At 41.7% G+C, this 13,816-nt stretch overlaps 1 protein-coding gene across 1 annotated transcript in view; it reads right to left on the bottom strand.

Moving 5' to 3' along the window:
• The window catches only part of syne1b (spectrin repeat containing, nuclear envelope 1b), an 80,846-nt gene that overhangs the window by 4,886 nt on the left and 62,144 nt on the right, over positions 1 to 13,816 (bottom strand). Inside the window, exons 112-141 of the mRNA XM_028565788.1 lie at positions 13,512 to 13,688; positions 13,205 to 13,360; positions 12,931 to 13,086; positions 12,602 to 12,772; positions 12,244 to 12,377; positions 11,913 to 12,117; positions 11,395 to 11,577; positions 11,137 to 11,283; positions 10,889 to 11,043; positions 10,441 to 10,588; positions 10,257 to 10,351; positions 9,822 to 10,056; positions 9,278 to 9,472; positions 8,917 to 9,042; positions 8,524 to 8,679; positions 7,594 to 7,752; positions 7,172 to 7,338; positions 6,843 to 7,005; positions 6,217 to 6,404; positions 5,966 to 6,116; positions 5,646 to 5,828; positions 5,301 to 5,438; positions 4,695 to 4,886; positions 4,219 to 4,546; positions 3,252 to 3,320; positions 2,298 to 2,425; positions 1,810 to 1,936; positions 1,423 to 1,634; positions 750 to 950; positions 492 to 620 (exon numbers count right to left, since the gene is read on the bottom strand). Coding sequence (XP_028421589.1) covers positions 492 to 620; positions 750 to 950; positions 1,423 to 1,634; positions 1,810 to 1,936; positions 2,298 to 2,425; positions 3,252 to 3,320; positions 4,219 to 4,546; positions 4,695 to 4,886; positions 5,301 to 5,438; positions 5,646 to 5,828; positions 5,966 to 6,116; positions 6,217 to 6,404; positions 6,843 to 7,005; positions 7,172 to 7,338; positions 7,594 to 7,752; positions 8,524 to 8,679; positions 8,917 to 9,042; positions 9,278 to 9,472; positions 9,822 to 10,056; positions 10,257 to 10,351; positions 10,441 to 10,588; positions 10,889 to 11,043; positions 11,137 to 11,283; positions 11,395 to 11,577; positions 11,913 to 12,117; positions 12,244 to 12,377; positions 12,602 to 12,772; positions 12,931 to 13,086; positions 13,205 to 13,360; positions 13,512 to 13,688 — 4,974 coding nt within the window. The remainder of the gene's footprint in view (positions 1 to 491; positions 621 to 749; positions 951 to 1,422; positions 1,635 to 1,809; positions 1,937 to 2,297; positions 2,426 to 3,251; positions 3,321 to 4,218; positions 4,547 to 4,694; positions 4,887 to 5,300; positions 5,439 to 5,645; positions 5,829 to 5,965; positions 6,117 to 6,216; positions 6,405 to 6,842; positions 7,006 to 7,171; positions 7,339 to 7,593; positions 7,753 to 8,523; positions 8,680 to 8,916; positions 9,043 to 9,277; positions 9,473 to 9,821; positions 10,057 to 10,256; positions 10,352 to 10,440; positions 10,589 to 10,888; positions 11,044 to 11,136; positions 11,284 to 11,394; positions 11,578 to 11,912; positions 12,118 to 12,243; positions 12,378 to 12,601; positions 12,773 to 12,930; positions 13,087 to 13,204; positions 13,361 to 13,511; positions 13,689 to 13,816) is intronic.

Here is a 13,816-nt window from a genome sequence, read left to right as displayed (position 1 = left end):
GAATGATTTAAAAAAAAGGAACCCCTGTGTGGCCGGGCTGGTCAGTGGTAGAGCAGGCGCACATGTACTGAGAGGTTTATGCCTCGACGCAGAGGTCCAGAATTCAAATCCGACCTGTGACAATTTCCTGCATGTCTTCCCCCTCACTCTCCCTTTTCTCACCTAACTGTCCTGTCAAAAATTAAAAAAGGCAGAAAAGCCACCCACCAAAAAAACCCAAAAAAAAAGAAAAGTAACCCCTATTTTGGTGTATTCATTTTACAGCTTTGAAGGCAATGATTTGTAATTTACACAAAGATATCATCAATTAAGATTATTAAAATATTATTAATTGCTGTCCAATAGAGGGTAACAGGAAAGACAAGATACTGTAGGGGTGGGATGAGAAGCCACTAACGTTTTTATGTGGGAGTTAAAATATGACCCAAAATCTCACGAATGATTCTTATATTCATATTGATTTATGCACTGTAAAGACTATAGTTCTGTACCGTAAGTGTTTTATGATGCTCGTGGAGAGTGTCACTGTCCTGGATGGGGTCAATGGGAACCACCTCATTCCTCCTGCGGTCAATGTTTTCCAACCAGAGCAGCAGCCCATGGCTCATCTCATGGAAGTCCTGTTAGTCAGATGTGGATCAGGAAAGTAGAGATTCAACTGCATGGTTACAGCTCTATGAAACAATCTAACATTAACATTCAGAGCAACTCTCCTGATTTTGGGTCTAAGCATGATGTCTGGCACTTACTTGACATTGCATGAGAGCTTCCTGTAACGAAGACCTCCACTCGTCCAGTGAGCTCCCCAGTTTGTCCCAGTGGATGTTCATGTCTTTCAGTTTGGCTTGCAGATCTCGGGACTCCTCTGTGTCTGACTGCATGAACTCAGCACTGCATAGGTTGATGGACATCACAATAGCCTTGCGTTTGTCAAACGCCTTCTGCAGTTCCTGTAGACATTTCACAGGTAATGAATGCAGTCATCCACAGCAACGTACAAAGGATGTAACACAAGCGTGTAAACCAACAAAGCTAACCACAGGCATCAAGTTGCTATGTTTAATCTTCTATCAATTTGAAATCAGATAGCCAATTGAGTAGCAGGAATTGTCAACATAGAATTAGGAGATGGCAAATTATTTTAAAACCCCTTTTGATTCCAACTAAACCAACATGTTGGAAAAAGTGCTGAGGCTGTGGAGCTGGCTTGTCAATCAATTTCTGAGGACTACGCCCATGTCATGTTGTACACTTTATTGCAAAAAAATTGATTCTGATTGTTTACAATTCATAATGTCAACATTCTTACAATGTTTTTTTTTAATATTTTTTTGCTTTAACAGACAAAAAGAAAGGAACATGTTACATATTTAAAAGGAAACATGCCATGCAAATGTATTACCAAAAAGAAAACAATAATACCTTGAGCTTTTTGATGCACTGTTCTATTGTCTGGATATCCGTACAGAGGTCCAGCCTCCGCTGCTGCTCCAGCTCTTCCTCAGTCTCTCCCAGCCAAGTCCAAACTTTGTTCAGGTCAGAGTTCAGCTGCTGCCACTGCTGCTGGTTCTGCTTTGTACGCATCTCTTTGCTGAGGTCCTGAGCCTGCAGGAGCTCCCAGCGCTCAATCACTCCTAGATTACAGGGTGTACGAAAAAAATTATATACTATGTAAGCTAAGTTCACCCACTGTATCCCACTGGATAAAAGCTGAGCAACATTTTGCATTGTTACCTTTCATATACATGAATTTGAATTTATGGTAATGTAGGATATATGCATGCAGGATAGGTTGGGATGCAGTATTACCTGATGTCTGAGACTCTGAGCTACTGGGATCTGCCAGTCCAGACACCACGTCTTCCTCCTCCTTCAGCTCAGAGCCCATCCTCTTCACTGTGTCAATACTGCCCCGACACTCACCCAGCAGCCGCATCTACAGAATGGATGTGTGTTAGGTTACAGGTTACACATACTATTTTGTATAGTGCAATCCATGTAAGCAGATTATATTACATATTTCAGGATAAGACATACATTTCAACCTTATGACAAAGAATTTTAAACTGGTATATCAAGTAAGTCTCTAAAGGTGAAAGTAATATTACTGGCTGGTGATAAGCTAACAAAATATGACTGGACATTATTTCAAAACATAAATAAACATTAGTCTTTTAGGTCTGCATATCAGTAGACAAAACCAAATTAATTATCACTTAATGTACAGTTCGGTGCAATTAACAAGGTTTAATGATGTGGTTTTTTTGGCCTCATTTAGCTCTAAGAGTAACACATACATATCCCATGTACGACGCATCCAATTCTGTGCTTGTGGGTGTGCGGCTGCGGCTGCTGTCCGTTTGTTGCAGGTGGAAACGGCTGGCATCCAGAGAGTGAATATGTGAGTCTGTAGAGGCATCCTCTCCTGTAGACACAACATCAACTGGTTATTTTTGCAGATTATGATCAAATATGGTATCGTAATGCTTAACTGAAATACTCTCTACAACCCGAAAAAAGATAAGGCCCCGTTCGGACAGAGAAACACAAGACGTGGAGAGCAAAGAATGAATTGAAAGAAGTAGATAGAAATGCAGATTGGTTTCCCAAACACTTGTCACTCATGGTGCCAGTTGCAGTTTGACAAGTGATCATTGCTGCATTTCCTGAAAAGTGTAACTTTTTTCCACCTCACACACTCAGCCTCATTGCAGTGCTATCCTGTCCTGCTTGCAATGCATCCTTCATTTGAAATACAGAGTTCAAAATAATTGATGTGCCTCTGTGTGAACGGAGCCTTTTAAAAGTTTACTTTAAACAAATCTGCAATCCCTTCAGCAAGAAGTTCAGACTTGTTCATTGTGACAATAAAACAACATGCTTTTCTGAAACACAAATAGCACATCAAAAAAATCTGAAGAGGTTAGATACACGGCACACCGCAAGTCAAACAAAAGTAAGAAAGCCAGTTAGAAAGAAGGGTTAGGCTGAATTCCATTTCAGTTCTGCTGAATTAGAAACCAAAGCAGAACCAGTGAATTGACGAAATAAAAATGGAATTGACCCTATCCCCCAGTGTTAGAAAGTGTTTCCATTGATTAAAGTGTGTGCCCAAAGTCTGTGTAAGAGAGGAAATCAACACAAATCAAAGTCCAAAGCCAGTGAATAGGCTATGAGTGTGGTATCACTCAGTGTGCAGCTGTTATTTCTACCCCCAAACACTTGGCATGCTGAGGTCTGCTGTTGCCTACCAGTGGAGGACCTCAGTGTTTGTTCTGTAACTTTAACATAGGCCTCTGGGCTCTCTGGGATCACTACATCTGGAAGAAACATTAAACAGTACACACATTCAGCAGTGGCATTACACGGTTTGACCTCATGAACTAATTTAACCTGGTATTAATCTGCTGTTTTTAACCTTGTTTGATGCACCACGAGATAGAGGGATTTTGCCAGTTTTCAGTCACAGGAAAATACACTGTATGGTGATACACAAACTGATGTGTGACAAACCTTACCCATCCAGCAGCTAAAATAAACCATGTTAAGTATAAGCAAATATGTCTTGGTCCATGGCTAAAATCCAAATCGTGAGCTGAGATTTTAGTCATGAACTTGCTTAGTAGACAAACTCTTATTTTCCACCTCCTCATGGAGAGCATAGGTCAAGGGAGGCCATTGAACTGCACCTTAGTATGTTTGGCATGTAGTGTCTTGCTCAAGTACACTTTAGCTGGATTGATGCCAGAGATTCTAAGATGATGAATTGGACAGTGAGGAAGAAAAATGTTTTTCCGCTAAACATATCTGAATTATTTTTTTCTAACTTGTATCAGATCTTTGCTTTTTTCTTGTTAAATACTGGATAGTTTTAATTATTCCAGCCTGAATTAGCCACAATTCACCTACTAACAATTATTCAAGTGAAATTATTCAAGTGAAATCAACCTAAGACATGGTGGAACTGATCACAACAAACAAAGACTTGTGGTGTGGCAACTAGAAACTTGCTTCAGGGATCACAAAAGGTTCACAAAAAGGTTGGGAACCACTGGATTAAAGGATGCTCTCCCCTCTTACTTAAAACATTCTCTGTTTACTACATCTCAAAAATAGCCACCATAGCTCATACTCCAGAAATTACAAGATGTTAAAAGTCTCAGTTGTCTCTTTAACTTTAAGAATGCTGTGTAATGCTGTCTGTGTTTGGAAACTAACCTGACAAGGCTGAGGCAGGCCGCTGGAGGAAGTCTCCCTCCTCACTCTGCTGCTCTCTCAGGGCCCTGCTGGCACTCTCCAGCCCGCGACTCAGGTCGTAGTCATGGTCCCACTCCAGGGGAATGGAGTCCACGCTGGCTGGGGTGTCCCTGCCCGAGCGCTCAGTTCGGAACTGGGCTGCCAGGGAGGCTGAGCGGCCGGAGGAGGGTAGAGGTGACAGGAAGCCATCCCCCAAACGCTCGCCCCATGGTAGGCTGGACAAATCACCAGGCTCGTCCAGCTCCAGCTCGCGGTCCGAGAATGACACTTCGGTATCATCATCTGCAAGCTGAAGAAAAAAAAACATTTACATAACAACAGTTTGAGCTGATGATTTGAGTTGTGTAAAAGATGACATTTAGACCCTTATTTGGTGCCTGAAATCAAGCCACACTAGATTGTGAAATATTTTCTATGCTCTCAATCTCTGGTCTTACAGGAAGGCGAATGAGCTTTTTGTAGTAGCGCTCCACACGACCAAACACTTCCTGGCAGTAGCGCTGCAGCTCTTCCAGCTCCTCCTCTATGACAGCAGCATCCAGAGGCTCGTTCTTCTCTATCAGCGCTTCTCCCTGGTGGAAGATGTGTTCGATCTTGGCTGTAGTGAGGGAGATCTCCTGTTGGAACGACTGTGGGACCGGAGGGGGGAGAGAACAGATGAACAAATTCTGTTTTCATACAAGACACAAGGTTCTCTTAATTTCAAAACGCACGCCCTTTCACAGATGTTACTTTGATTTAATAATTTCAATGTTCAGTATGACATGAAAAAGTAATCTTGCAATATCAGTTAGTCTGCTCTTCACAAATATCTGAATATATGAGTTGTCACTTTTGAAATGGGTCAACAATGAACCAGTTTGTAGCTGGCTTTGTCAGTCTGCTACAGAAATAAAATCTGCGCAAGACAATCTCAAGTGTCAACACTTAAAACCTAAATCTAAAACTATATACACACATAGTCAATATAAATGAAAGAAAGTATGATTTTTTCTTAAATACTTTTCAGACCATGTAAGTCTGGATCATTGTGACAAACCCACCCTGAGTTGTTTGATCTTGGCCTGAATGTCACACTCGGAGAAGTGTTCGATGTTGGTCAGCTGCAGGTCCATCTCTGTCAGCCACACCAAGATGCCATCTCTGGCTGTCTCAAACTCCTCTCTCTGACTAATAAAGTGCTGTACATTTGAAATAGAGATGCTGCTGTTAGAATTATCTACACTTGTACATGGTGCAAGTATAATGTATGTATAAATTAAGTTTCATTAGTCATTGATTTAACAGAACACACGGATGCTACCATGATCTAACATAAAAGTGAAAAAAAAATGTAAGAATGAAATTAGATTTGAATAAAAAAATCATGAATGTAATAATGCATGTACCTTAAGCCTGCGGAGGATGGATGCCACCCTCTTCTGAAGGTTGTCCCATCGCTGATTGGCATCGTGAGCCATCTCCCTCAGATGACAGGAAGAGTCAGTGCGGTTTTCTCTGGCCAGGCGCCGATACTGCTTATTGATTAACTCCAGCTGGGTTAGGCTCTCGTGGACTTGCCTCTGGAAGGCCTACAGAAACATACAATTTTATTAATATGGTACTAAGCGACAGCCCCATCCTATTGGGTCAAGAAAAAAAATAATTTATCATGCGACCTGTCTCAGTTTAGGTTTTTAACAATTTACACAGCACACATTTGCAATACCTCAAATTTCTTAAGTTCCTCCTTGGCTACAGTGTACAGTACACCAGAGGAGTTGGGCAGAGCAGCAGTCTTCTCTGAAGTGGCCAGCCACTCCTCAAATCGTGCAAAGTCATCTAGGAATTTCTGCCATAAACGCCATGTCTCCTCAATCCTAACAGAGAGAAAATGTATGATATACAATAATAACAATGACCTGTTTTCCATCCATACTATCCACTCTTTTTGTTTTCATCAAACATCTGACATCTTACTTGAGTCTCCTCTCCATAGACAAGGCACAGATGCTCCTCCAGCGGCGATCAAGGCTACGAGTCGCCTGCTGGATGGAGTCGCACTCTGCATCGGTGGCGCAGGCGTCACAGTCGTGCAGAAGCACCTCACACAGATTCAGTACGGATGCCACTCCAGTACTGTGCTTCTCGATGTCCCGCTGAAGCTCCTGAATGGTGAGAAAAAAGAAAGCGAGAGTGAGTATGAGTGTTTGTAATAATAAGTGATGCAAAGGGAGAGAAAGAGGTAAATTATAACGTAATATAATAACAATGACTTTTGATTAGCTGATTTAATGAAAAAGACTTTCCAATACTGACTAATAACTGTAATAATTTGACATTAAAGAACCACAAAATATATTAATTCACAAAACAGTTCTTGATTTAGATGTCACATTAAATAAGTGCTTCTCAATTTGAGGAAAAAGAAGGAAACTTAGATCCATGTAAAGAGTAGAATTCAATACCTCATTGCAACAACAACTCCTAAAAGTGTTCAATGCTAGTTTAAGGTTGCATGTTAATAGTAGAATAGAATTGATACAATACTATAGAATTTAACTTATAGTATTGTACATATGTTATGCACTGTACTGTTTTGTTACCTGCTGCAGATCAAGCTTCCTCTGAATCTCCTGGAAGTCACAGGAGTCGTAGGCGATGGGTTTGGACAGCTCGGTCTCGATGTGGGCCAGCCAGGATCGAAGGCTGCTCATATTCTTATCCAGCTGCTGCACGGCCACCAGCGTTTCTCTCAGCTTCTTCACTCTATTTCCATAATCCATTCAACTTTGTCAGTACAATCTAATTGCAATACATTCCAGAAAGTGTTGAAAAACAGTGCAGAAATATTGCTTTGTGTCCTTCTCTGCATGTACTGGGAGAAATTACAGGCCCTTTTAAGCTACTTAAGTGTGAGCGTGTGTCTTTTCACCTGGCTCCGATAAGATCCACGAGGTGTTGCCAGCGGTCACTGACTTTGTTGAGTTTTTGACCGATTTCAGCCGCTTTGCTCTTGTGACTGGCTCTAGCCAGGCGCTGTCCCAGCTGGTGCAGCTGCAGTTTGTTCTCATCAGCCACAGTGATCTCCTCCTGGTAGTCCTAACACACAATGCAACCCAACCAGAGTGTAAAGGCAATTTAAAAAATATTGAAATAAAACGCAGATATCAATATGGTGATACTTAATTTCCATTGTTATTTCATTTTATTGGGTCTTGTTGTTTTTATTATTCTCTTGTGAAGCACTTTTGTGACTTTATCTGTAAAATGTGCTATGTTAAATAAACGTATTATTATAAGTAGCTTGGCCATATCAGCATTTTTGAAAACAACGAACACTATATTTCTGTTTACCTTGCGGAGCTTCTCGATCATCTCCTCAATGCTGATGTCTCCATTTTGGGAGACCTTGCTTTCCATGTTGGTGAGCCACTCGCAGATCTCCTTGTACTTTTCGTTGAATACAGTCCACTCATTCAGCTTCTCACTGACCTGCTGCCTGCGCAGTGACAGCTGCAGAGGCACAGCAATGTATATTCAGTTAAGTGCATCACTGTGCAAAGTGCATAAGATCAATCAATCAATGCATGTTAAATTCTAACAAAAGTGCATTCGTGTCAAAAAGGCTCAAACGGAAGTAGCGTTAGAGATCACTGCACCATGACTGATTCATTTGCATCAAGGAGCAGAGTGTGTGCTTCTGTGTGTTTCCTGTGGGTGTATTTTACCTACTCTACACAGGATGCAACTCTGGAAACCTCAGAACAACTCTGAACCTTGAGGTTTAACTTTACACGCCAAAGCAACTGCTCTACACAGGAAAGTTCCTTTTCAAAAACTGTAAAATTAAAGTGAAATGCCATTTTCAGTAACATTTAAGTAATGTCTTTTCTTATCTTCTTGTTATACTATTAATTGAAAGTCTGTGTGTGAACATTCTGTATCGATAAGATTCAGTTGCATTTCTAAAACCAATTAGACATATAAATATTCTGTCTTTTATGCATATGATAGTAAGTTGTGTTCGATGTTGGCTAACTGACACCATCAAAACCAAAGTATAACAGTTTTATGATTGTGTTTGACACCAGCACCATCGTTTGGCATCTCAAGGAACTGCAGAGACGAGACCAGTGTATCACATAGTGACACCTACAAGTGGTTAATACTCTGTGATACAGGGCGTAGCTATGATGTTATTGTCTATAGTTTTATTCAAATAATGCTCCAGTAGCTGATATTCATAAAATCATCTACGCACAGGTACTTTGTGGTGCACTGTACCTGGTGGCAGATTTCGTCCCATTGTCGATGCAGCAGCTCAATTCGCTCCTGCAGGACAGACAGGTCCTCAGCACTGATGTAGCAAGACAGGGACTCCCGCAGTACAGTCAGATGGGCCAGATCCCCAGTCCAGCCATCAAATGTGTTCTCCAGGTCCTGGTATTGAAACAAAAGTAATATTATTAAAATATTCAACATTCAATTTAATGTATTTCAAAGGCAACTCAACGGATGAGGGAACTTATTTAAAGAACTCTACATTGATTATACACTTTTCACTGATTATACACTTTTTAGGTCAAGGTCCCCAAAGCTGAAGTTGAATTCCAGCCTTGAGTTAATGGTATGTAAAGTTTGGTTTTGTGAGTTTTGTAAATGCTTCGAGGTTGTTACCTTGCAGCGCATCTGCTCAGCCTGCAGATCCTCTTGGTGATCAGGAAGAGGCTGAGAGAGCTGCCGTTTGAAGGCTCGAAGTTTTTCCAGTGATCCACCAATACCTCTCTCACACCTCTCCCAATCCTGCACGTGACACAAACAATAGTTGCAACTGCATCACTACTAAATAACTATATTTTGGGGGAATTTGGTTCATTTAAACAACATGTAAAAGCTGGTTGTGCCTCTTGGTGGGGGTTTTGAAACAACAAAGGAAAAGCATGCAAACGTGCACTTACAAAAAACATTTATAGTATCCCTTCAATGTCCCCTGAGGTACCCTGTACTCCACACGCTGCTGGCAATTTGTCTGGTTTACCTTTAATAAGGTGGCAAGCTCTTTCTTCTGTTCATCCAAGCAGGTGCTTGCATGTTTCCATCGCTCCTGAATATCAGTAAGCTCTGCCTGCAGGGCCACCTCTGCCCGGCTATCAGCCGACAGGAGCAGTTGTTTGCCAGCCTCCACTGTTAGGATGTAGCTGCCCTGCTGACGCTGAAGCACCTTTTCCCTCAGCTGAACCAGAAAAGCACAGTCACACAGACCAGTCTATATCTTGCTCAAACAACATTTGTAAATAGTTACTTAGTGTTTCCTCTTTTGGAGTATCATATAGTTGGGGCTTATCACATCAAGAAAAATGAGACGCTATTGATTTTTTCCGAGTAGGTTTATTCTCTCTTCATTGATCGAGATTTAGCTCTTTTGCCAGGATACACCATAATACTTCTTAGTCACCCTGACAAAGATATATGTCTATTTTGAAGAGATTAGTGGTGGACTAAACACAAAATGTATGTCTTTCTGTCCAGCACCATCTAGATAAATCTGAGATGTGTACTCTGTAAGCGTTTACATTATGTACCTGGACAGCATCCAGCATTGAGCGGGCTTGTTGCAGAGGAACTGTAGTCCCTGCCTGAATGGCTTCTGCAGGGTGGGAGACCTCCACCAGCCATTTGCGCAGCTTCTCCACCATTTCTCTGTAGCGCTGCCACTGGCGGATCAGACCGTCAATGATCCCCCGCCTCTGTTGAGCACGCCGCACTACGCCCTGCCACTGGTTACTCAGGAGAGCCAACTTCAGGTTGAATTCATCTCTGCAGGAGAGGGAAGTAATAGGATTGTCAAAGGAAGACTTGTAACAGTTTTTTTTGTGGTAAACAAAAAGCAATGGCTTTATTAGTCTTGCAATCTTCTATTCAGAGTAATATAGTATATAAATTAAAAAAACTATAACTATATATACTATATGTTACAAACTAACAGATGAGAAACAATGTGATTTTGTTCTCTTTACCTGTCATCCACCTGACCCTGCTCTAACATCCTCTGTCCATCACTGATAATAGAGTGGAGGATCTGCTGCCGACTGAACATCTCAGTTTGGAATAACTGAAAGGCAACATATTGATGATTAATGATAAATAAATAAATAAATAAAACAGCTGGTTCAGGGTCCTTTACTTCAAAGGGACTCTTACCTCGTGAGCTTTTTGCTGCTCCATCAAACTCTGGTAGTTCCCAGAAATTTCCACTGTCAGATTCTCTTCCGTTTGGACCAGGAACTCCATCCAGGTTTCACACTTCTCCAGGAAGGTCTGCTGCTGCAGTAGGAAGGACTGGAGTTTGCTGCAAAGAGCAAACAAAATACATAATTTTGATGTCCACCAATTCCATCATCTCAGTCACGTAGAACATTGGCCTTTACTGAACAGCATTGGGTTTGTGAGGTTATGTGCGCCAGTCCTTCAATTAAATGAATCTCATCAGTTTTAACTTCTGTAGAGTGTCAAGAAACTGTGCTGGGATGGTCACATGTATTTAAACATTTATTTTCAGAATGGATATATAGCATTTTAACCAACTTTGGGAAAGGTTTGCACATTTTTTATTTTTATATTTACCAGATCTTTTACGTATGTGTTATACCTGAATCTCTCTGTGGCCTGTGCTGAGGTTGTTGACCAGCTCCTGTTGAGATTCTGCATGCGCTTGATCTCTGAATCGTTGAGAGGGAGCCGGTAACCAAGCTCATTGAGACGCTCCAGTTCAGGAGCCATACTGCTGAATTTCAGCATGAGCCTCTGTAGAGGACAAGAGAGAAATGTTACATTTCTTAATTACAGTTTAATCAGTTGATTATTTCAACTAATGGACAAAAGGACAAAAACAACAACCTTAAGCTCCTGCATGCGGTCTAGGAGGACTATCGGATCAGTGGAGCCGTTGGGATCGTGCACCTTCAGAGCCTCCTCAGCTTCAACTATCCAGCACCCCAGCGAATCCAGCTGATCGTTAAAGGTTTCATAGTCTTGAACTCCAGTCTGGTGTGGAAGAGAAATGTCAGCAGCCCATAAGTGTAAAATTCAGGATTCTGACTGGCTACTTAAATGAACTGGGAGTCAAAACTATTTGTTGTAAATCCTTTTCTGTACCTGCAGTGTGGTGAGCTGTCTGGTAAGAGCCTGTTCCACAGCAGCCAGCCGTTGGGTGAGAGAGAGGTGATCTGACTGGATGGCAGAGGCTGCTGATGTGTCCACCTGTTGTTTCAACTGATCTCCCAGTTGTTGGAGAACCTGCAGGGAGGCCTGCACCGGAGCTTGGGACCGGAGCACCTCCTGAGACAAAGCACACATACAATTTAGAGTAGAGCAGTGGTAGAGTAGAGTATCTTTTCATTCAAAACTAAAACAAAATAAAATCCTACATGTAAAAAATTATATGCATCAATTGGTAGGCACACAGGGAACTTTTCAACATGATTTAAACTTTCACTTGAGGAAAATAAACAAAAATCTGCTAAACGCTTGAAAGCAATCATGTTGCAGCAACAAAGAAACATAATTTCACTACATGTGGCATACCGGCTTTCTTAATAAGGCCTTAAAACAAAGACATAATACTGAACAGGTGTTTAGATATAAAATAAGTCAACAGCTGTGGCCTCACTCACGCTGCATTCTTGGATCCAGTCGGACACTTCCTCATCAGCGATGTCCTTGCTGCAAGCGAGCTTGAGGAGCTGGTCTGCCTTTTCCTCCTGCAGCTGGATGCTGCTGAAGCTCTGCTCATAAAGCTCCTTGTAGCGCTGCCACAGCTGAAGCAGGGCTTTGCTGCTTCTCAGACGCTCTGCAATCTCCTCCAGTAAGCTAGTCCATCTGGGTGCAAATATGACATGGATCAATGTAAGGGATAATAAAAACAATACAAAATTGGCTTAGCTGTCAAATTAGCCTTAACAGCTAAAATGCCTACGGTTTTACTTTTTTCTATTTTAAGATCACCTTGCATTGACATCCTTAAGGGCATTGTTGAGAGAATCTGACACTGAAGGGTGACACTCCCTCAGCAGTTGGTGGGTCACAGCACCAAATTTTCTCAGACTGCTCTCCTGTTTCTCCAGTTCCTCTCGCAAATCCTTAAAAGATGACAACACAGTGCTTAATTCAACAGCAATGATAAATTGTGTGTAAGTAAAAATTTAGAAACATTCCCCTAATGAAAAATATAGTAAATGTCACCTTCATCGCAACGAGATTTCAGAAACACATACTAATGCAATCAATGTAAACAAATGTCTCTAGATGACTACAGGCCAGCTGACAGGGATAATAAATCAAACACCTCTTCATCCTAACATACCTGCAGACTTTGCACCTGCAGCTGAACAGCCTCCAGGGAGCCCGTGAGGAGGCGGAAACGAGATACAGAGTACCTTCCTTCCATCAGGTAGCCATTGATCTCTTCTGAAGCCCGCTTGTATAGACTCCACTGATCCAGCACTGACTTTAGGCTGATTTTTAGTTGTCCTATCTGTTAAAGGTGTAATGAAAAGCACACAGTGAGTGACATTGAGTAAATTGTTAAGAGCAGGCCAGAACAGAACAAGAAAGAGCAGAGTTGCGCAGATAGATTGGTGTAACCGATGTACCACAAAAAACATAGAGTGGAAAGAGAACAGGGGAGCTTACCAAGTGGTCCAGGTTGGCCCAGGTGTGATTGACACCCTGGAGTGTCTCCATGACGATAGCACAGGCCTCATCGGTCTTGTTCTGGACGAGGGCACAGCCCTGCTCCTCCACCCTCTCTAGTTCTTTCTCTTTTTCCTTCACCAACTCTTCCATTTCCTGAAAGTTAATAGTTTTCACATGATAAAAAACATGGACTAAAAAGGGTGTGATCGTAATAACAACAGCATGTACGGGTATAACATGTCTTGATAAATCAGTGTTTATAGCTGCATACCTGGCAGTCTTTGAGAGCATTCTGCACAGATGTTAAATCCTCTATCCGGTGTTTCCTCTTTAACCTTTCTTCCTGAGTTGCCATCCAGGACTTCAGGGACTGAACACTGCTCTCATACTCCAACCACATATCCAAAAGGCTCTCAAGGAACTGGATCTGCAAGAATTTCATACAAATGAAGTTGTAACATCCTCATTTTGCACTAATAAATGACAATGGCTGTTATTCTGAATTTCCATATGGGGATGAATAAAGTATTCTATATATCTAGTCTTGTATTAACCAGTATCAGTGCCTATGGCCTCACCCTCTCATTGATGCGGCCTTGTAGGATCTGCCAGCGTCGGTTCATTGCTCCCAGTCGCTCAGCAAAGTCAGTCTTATCACTGCGCTTGCTCTCCACGTCCTGACCACTGATCTGCAGCACTGACTGGTTTACAAAGTCCACAGTCAGCTGCTTACAGCTTAGATCTACTCTGAAGCCCTGAGTTGGAGGAAACAACAATAGATTCACAATTAAAATTGCATTACATCATCCTTATTAATCAGGTTAGTCAGTGTACGTACAATAAATACTCAAAGATGCAATAGAGAACATGTTTAAACAAATCA

The sequence above is a fragment of the Perca flavescens genome, chromosome 20, assembly GCF_004354835.1.
Source record: "Perca flavescens isolate YP-PL-M2 chromosome 20, PFLA_1.0, whole genome shotgun sequence".
Taxonomy (NCBI): Eukaryota; Metazoa; Chordata; class Actinopteri; order Perciformes; family Percidae; genus Perca; species Perca flavescens.
Note: the sequence above shows the minus strand (reverse complement) of the source record. Positions and strands in the feature narration are given on the sequence as shown.